The sequence below is a fragment of the Clarias gariepinus genome, chromosome 22 (assembly GCF_024256425.1).
Source record: "Clarias gariepinus isolate MV-2021 ecotype Netherlands chromosome 22, CGAR_prim_01v2, whole genome shotgun sequence".
NCBI lineage: Eukaryota > Metazoa > Chordata > Actinopteri > Siluriformes > Clariidae > Clarias > Clarias gariepinus.
In genome coordinates, this window is record NC_071121.1 from 10,116,124 (window position 1) to 10,122,696 (window position 6,573).

Below are 6,573 nucleotides of genomic sequence, written 5' to 3' on the forward strand. Positions count from 1 at the left end.
GCTGTGCTGCCCCTCCCCCCGCGCGCGAGCGCTTTGGCTCCCGTTCGGTTGTAATGGCTGTCGCGTAAAAGTTCCTTTAGCCAATCAGATGTAAGTAAGTCTGATTTGCATAAAGCGGCTGCATGCCATTGGTTTCCCGCGTGCTGCTACGAACCGCCTCGCGTGCCTCTACAGCTGTTTCCTCCCTCAGCACAACAGCAGCACCAAAGTTAACTTCATTTGTGTTTATTTAATATTGTTTAAGTGTATAAATGTTATTTATATATAAACACATGCATTAAAACATACGTAAACTTTTATATGATCCCAATTTATATAATTTGTCTAAGTGTACGAGCTTATTTAAGTTTTGACACTTAAAAAAACAGTTGAAGTTAGAGCAACATGTATTCCGAATCAAAGATCGAAACAACATTGATTAATGTATTTAAGTTATTATTATTATTATTGTTGTTGTTGTTGTTGTTTAAATTACATAAACACATGAAAATGTCTCATGTTGCACTTGAGAATTGGCTGATACATTTCAGGCTATAATTTATCAAATATATTTCTTATCAAGACACATAAAGAGTCCTATAAAGACGGGAATTGGTAACATACACAGTTTACTTTTTTTATCTGAATCATGTACTGTAGAAAGGTAGCCAGAATATAAGAAAAGGGGAAGCTAGAAAGCGGCCGCGGCGTTTCCCCGATTCCCCTTATCACTTCACAGTTAAGAGAGACTGCACTCGCCGCTTTGTTGTTTGTCCCTGCAGGGCTGATTGAGCAGCGCGTGACTGACAGCCCGCGGGGGTGTTGTCCAATCAGCGGTCTACCCGCGCCCAATGGGTGAGTCCGCGCGCCCATTGGCTGAGGCGAGTGTGGGAAAGAATGCAGAGAGGGTTTCACACGAACCGGGAGCACGCGAGCTATCTATAAATACCGCCGGCGTGTGGCAGAGGGAGACTCGACTTGCCTTGCGCGTACTCCTATGACAGCTCGACTTTTAAGTGATAGCAGCTGGGACTTGTGCTTGCCCTCTCTCTCTCTCTGCCCCCTGTGACCATCTCAAGAGCTCGGTCACGTTTAGCATCCCGATTCTGCTCTGTTTTTTAACACTTGCAACGGAATATACCAACATTTTTGCTGTGACAAAAGTTTCAAGAATGCCAGCCGATACTATGGAGAAACAGACAGCGTCTCCGATTGCTGGTGCTCCTGCAAACGGAACACACACCCCGGACAAACCAAAGAATGCTAGTGAGCATCGAAAGGTAAATTAACCGAAATACTCTTTAACTGTATTGTTTAAAAACATACACATCAAGTGAGTAGGTTTAAACGCCGAATCATGGCATGTATCCTAAGAAGACCTAAGCAAACACACATAAACAATTTCTACATTTATTAGTATATGCATTTGGTTTCTATAGTTACCTATTCCTCTGTTTACTTTCTAAGCTGTTACTATGATGTGTTGTCATGCAAACTTACGGTTATGGTTTCTCATTTTCAGTCTTCAAAGCCAATCATGGAGAAGCGCCGCAGAGCAAGAATCAACGAAAGCCTAGGCCAACTCAAGACCCTCATTCTTGATGCTCTTAAAAAAGATGTACGTTTCAGTTTAGCAACAAGTCTTTTTTCATGTCATTCAATACATATTGCATTATCTAACAACACTGTTGAAACATTTACTTATTACGCTTGTGATTTCTTTTTTATCTACAGAGTTCGAGACACTCTAAATTGGAGAAAGCTGATATTCTCGAGATGACAGTGAAGCACTTGAGGAATTTGCAGCGAGTTCAGATGACTGGTAAGTTTAAACCTCACATCCCACCTTACTTTACGGATATTTTTTTTTCTTAAAGCATAACATTTAATTATTTCGCTCTAACTCAAGGATTCTCTTTTCCCTCCAGCAGCCATGTCAACTGATACCGCGGTCTTGAGCAAATACCGCGCAGGATTCAGCGAGTGCATGAACGAGGTGACGCGATTTTTGTCCACGTGCGAAGGCGTCAACACGGAGGTGCGCTCGCGGCTTCTGAACCACCTGTCCGGATGTTTGGGACAGATGATGGCCTTGAATTATCCGCCAGCTGCACCAGCACAGCATCCTCACCTAGCGCAGCCTCTGAACGTACAGCTTCCCTCCTCGGCAGTGAGCTCCAAACTAAGCCAGTCAGACGCGGTCCCGTCTAAAGTGTTCGGCGGATTCCAGCTTGTGCCAGCCACTGACGGACAGTTCGCTTTTCTCATCCCTAACCCAACGTTTGCCTCCGCTACGACCCCGGTCATCCCTCTCTACGCTAACGCCGGAGTTCCGGTTGCTGTCAGCGCGAGCCCTGTGCACGCGAGCTCGGCCCCGCCAGCGATGTCCCCTGTGCAGGGCATGACCTCGTTCGCGGGCGTGTCGCAAGCCGTGAGTCCGGTTGGTGTGAGCGCGGGGCCGGAGAGCAGCGAGCCGGTGTGGCGGCCCTGGTAGACTTCTGTGCCTCAAAAATAATAACATGTTGAGTTCCGTTTTATGGGACCGTTTTTAATTTTGTTGAACATGTTGTTCATGTTAAACTGTTTCCAATATTTGGATTTTTCACATGCTGTTCGTTCTATAGAAAAACACTCAGAAGTACTTTTTATTAAATAATTTAGTTTTGTATAAAGTTTGTAAAAGATGCCAAAGTGTTCCAGTCATGTTTTCATTTTGAATGTTTGACGTTGAATAAACTTTCAAAACAAAACTTCTTTCTCTGTGGCACTTTTGAGACTTAACTCATGTTAGTCAACCATATTTGGTGAATTAGGCACATCGCTCGCTTTGCTTATTAGACCTAGACCCATTTTGTTTTACATTTTACTTTAAAAGTGTGGCTGTTCGGTTACTTGAGCATAATTTGCATTTTCATTTGGCTAAACGAAATTATAAGGAGTGTATCAACAAAAGAGGGTCGTGGGTTTTTCCCCTGTTTTTTTCCCTTTTCCAAAAGGTAATTAAAAACTTCAAACGGGTCTCATCCTTTATGCAGCGGGATCTGTAAGAATGCCCAAGCCTATTCATTGGTCAGAGAAGTGCACGGTAGGGGGTAATGTACGTAACATTTTGTCCAGCTGAAAAGGCAATATGGAGGAATTTTCTCTTTTGGTCTAATTAATATATTCTAGAAATAGAATTCGTAGGTGCAAACTGAAACAGTGCTAGAATCACAGATCTGGTTCAATCGAATAGGCCCCGATAAGGTAACTGTTCTCAAAACGATCTGTTCGAGCATTTACGATTTCTAATTTCTAAGACATGCTCTACAAAAAAAATCTATCTATCTATCTATCTATCTATCTATCTATCTATCTATCTATATATATATATATATATATATATATATATTCACGTGTGTGTGTTTTCGCGCTGTTTTTGATATTTTTTTACTTTAATGTCAACAATAAAACTTTCTTTCACTATATATATATATATATATATATATATATATATATATATATATATATATATATAGTGTGTGTGTGTGTGAGAGAGAGAGAGAGAGAGAGAGAGTTTGCTACGTGCAATACTGTTCTACCTTATCACTTATTAGGTACCAAACTAGTGCGCTACCTAACATAAAACTAATATCACGCTGTATGTGAATGCAGACCTAGGTTTTGACACAGACCCATAATTTAATGTTTGTATCATAGGCAGTGGTCGCTGTTGTCAAAAACACTCGTTTTAAACCGTCTCAGAAATTTGTAACTTGCCTCGCGAGGATTATAAATTTTAGCCCTCGGTCAGTCGTGTGTGTTATCCCTGGCAGCAAGCCTATCTTCCCCCGGCGGATATGCGAGTGTGTGTCCGCGCGCGCGTGTGTGTATGTATGCGCTCGCTGCCTCGTGCTCTTCCGTCTGCAGCTCGTGTTACATCTTAGCACCCAGCTGTCATTAGAGTTCCCACTTAGCAAATCGTCTCACACTTCATATTACCACAAGCATAGTTATTCGTAGAAATGCGACCTTCCCATAGAGACTTAGCGGTAAGGCACTTTAATCCATCAGGATTACTATTATTCTTAGGATTATATTATTCTTATGATAGCCACTGCGAGTCTTATGATAGCCATTTCGAGTCCTCCAGTGCCTTGGAATGAAGAAATTCCCGACTGATTGCATCAGAAAAAAAACGTACATTTGTTTAAAAGTTGAACGCTATTTGACAGTGTGTGGGCTTCTGCCTGCCTCTCAGTGTATGAGTTAGCAAAGTGTAGAGTGGAGGCTGCTGTGGTGCCGAGGTCGTGAGAACGGAGTGAACCGGAGAGCTCGCGGCCAGGCACAGTGCCAGTCGGTAAATCCCCGCTGGCAGCGCAGGCGGGTCGCGTGGAGGTGGAGAGGCGCGAGCAGCGCGCGTACGGAGCCAGTGGCGAGTCTGCTTCACACACACACACACACGCACACACGCGCGCTATTCTTGATTGATGGCCAATTCCTTTTGGGTTGTTTCTTTTCCAGCTAAAGACAACAGCATGCATAAAAAAGAAGGCGGGAAGAGAGCGAGCGCGGGAAATTTTCTTCGTTGTGATGAGTTCAATCGGATGTCCCAGGGGATGTGGCATTGTACTGTGGAGGGTCACAAACTTAAACTGGCCAATTCATTTAAGATGCGCGCGGGAAAAAGATGCATAGGACAAGGCACCATACCCTGCTATTTATGTTTTTACTACCAACAGTTCGTTTACATGCAAGTAAGAGATGTGATGCCGTCTAAGATGAGCCTTGAAATTTTGTCATTTTTGCTATTGGGGTTGTCTGATCTTTTTTTTTATTTTCAGAATGTAAAAAAAAATATATAGTAGAATACTTCTTGGGGGATTTATTGAAAAATGGATTAATATGAAAACCAGTATTGCAACCAAAAGGAATGTTGACTTAATATATGCCTGTTCTTTGAGAACTTTTCTTAGGGTTCTACTTTTGTAGGGCCACTTGATCTTTGAACATGTATTTAACAACAAAAAAAGCTGAGGTCTTTGTGCAAAGCACAATGTAGTATACACAAATACACTCTCATCTCTCAGCAAAAGAGACCAAACCAGTTGCTGGAAAAGTCCCGATCTATGTGTTGTCCAAGCCACACGTTAATTTTCTCATGGTTCTCTGTCTATATTTGTCCAGGGGCACTTTCACATTCAGAGGAGAGCAGGAAGTGCTTTGCATGCTTAGATATGTAAGCTAGAGGTGAAGAAAGATGGGGCCAAAAGGTCCATGTTCCAGAAAAGTAGCAGGAGTGTATGACACTCTTTTTGCACCTGCTGCAAAAGGAGTTATGTGAGATTCAGATGTTGATAGTAAGTCACTATATCCATACATGACTATTTTCTAGTGCAGCCTGCTTGGAAAACAACGGATTTAATAATGTCCACTTACCACTGTATGGAAACATAGATTGCAGATCTAAAATATATAAGCCCCAGTGATGAGCCAAAGGATAGCAGAAACAAAGCTTGTGTGTGCTCTTTAAAATTAGTTTCCCATGTCACACTTCGCTTATACCTTGCATAGATATGTTGTTTTTAATTTTGACACTGTGTTTTATGGGACAGCCCATGGTATTAATAGAAGCCAGCTCTTAGAGCTGGAGTTGACCTACGTGCTCACAAGGGAGAGATTCATGGATACATACTCACTGCCTGCTCTGATCAGATATCACAGACCAAGGAGCCGCTCGGCTTGGACATCCTCATCACTTGCTATTAGGATTTATTTCTGAGACTAGGTTTTGTTTTTCAGAATCTTCTCGCATTTCAGGACACGAGCCAGATCACTTTAAGCCCTTGCAAATGGCGCAGATTCCATGGGTGAAAGTATGGATGACTGCCCCCAACCCCAAACACACATACACACACATACACACACACACACACACACACACACTGAGGCTGACACTTAGACAGACATGCGTATACTGACAGACATGAGCTCCCATACGTTTATACTGATGCCACCTTGTTGGCTTTGAAGGAAGTTGGCCTCAAATTTATAATCATATATCATTTAAGTATATTGCCTTTTCCCACGAGCAGACATCAGGTGGCGTTTACTGGTCAGCTGTCATGCTGTATTTTTCTACTTGATTCAGAGGTCAAACACATTTTAAATGAAATATAATAGTGTGTAAAATATATCAGAACATGTACAGATCTATCTAAACAGTTGTTAAAAGCTGATGAAAAATGCAATCATTTTCAGTTGGTAACTGAAACGTCAAGCAGAGGGCACAATCTGTAGGCACTCACGTTATGAGTGTACAGTGATTTCCATCTGTGCAAGCTTTGTGATATCAGTCTTTTCAGTGGCATTTCCCTAGTCTGCAATACACAGAACTAAGAAATCTGCCACAAGAAACCTCAAAAAAAAAAAAAAAAAAAAGAGCCACATTAAGCGTGTAACATACATCAAACGAGGTTAAGTAGACGTGTTCCTGGGAGCAAAATACCCTAAAAAATCTACCAGTAGTGGCACACTCCCTGCGTGTAGCTTTCTCAGTACTTGTTGCACTGGCACGGCATCAGCATCGGGTTCAGCGGAAGGGCACACTCTGTA

General features: G+C 42.3%; 1 protein-coding gene across 2 annotated transcripts; it reads left to right on the forward strand.

The window, feature by feature from the left end:
- The first annotated feature begins 936 nt into the window (after positions 1-936).
- her9 (hairy-related 9) lies at positions 937-2,708 on the forward strand. Of its 2 annotated transcripts, none has more exons than XM_053481968.1 (4): positions 937-1,259; positions 1,502-1,597; positions 1,714-1,801; positions 1,911-2,708. In XM_053481968.1, the coding sequence occupies exons 1-4, from the start codon at positions 1,152-1,154 to the stop codon at positions 2,471-2,473; spliced, it is 855 nt and encodes a 284-aa protein (XP_053337943.1). In that variant the 5' UTR covers positions 937-1,151; the 3' UTR covers positions 2,474-2,708. The 2 variants fall into 2 exon arrangements, with proteins under 2 accessions (XP_053337943.1, XP_053337942.1); XM_053481967.1 differs by having other exon boundaries at positions 1,908-2,707.
- Positions 2,709-6,573: the final 3,865 nt, after the last annotated feature.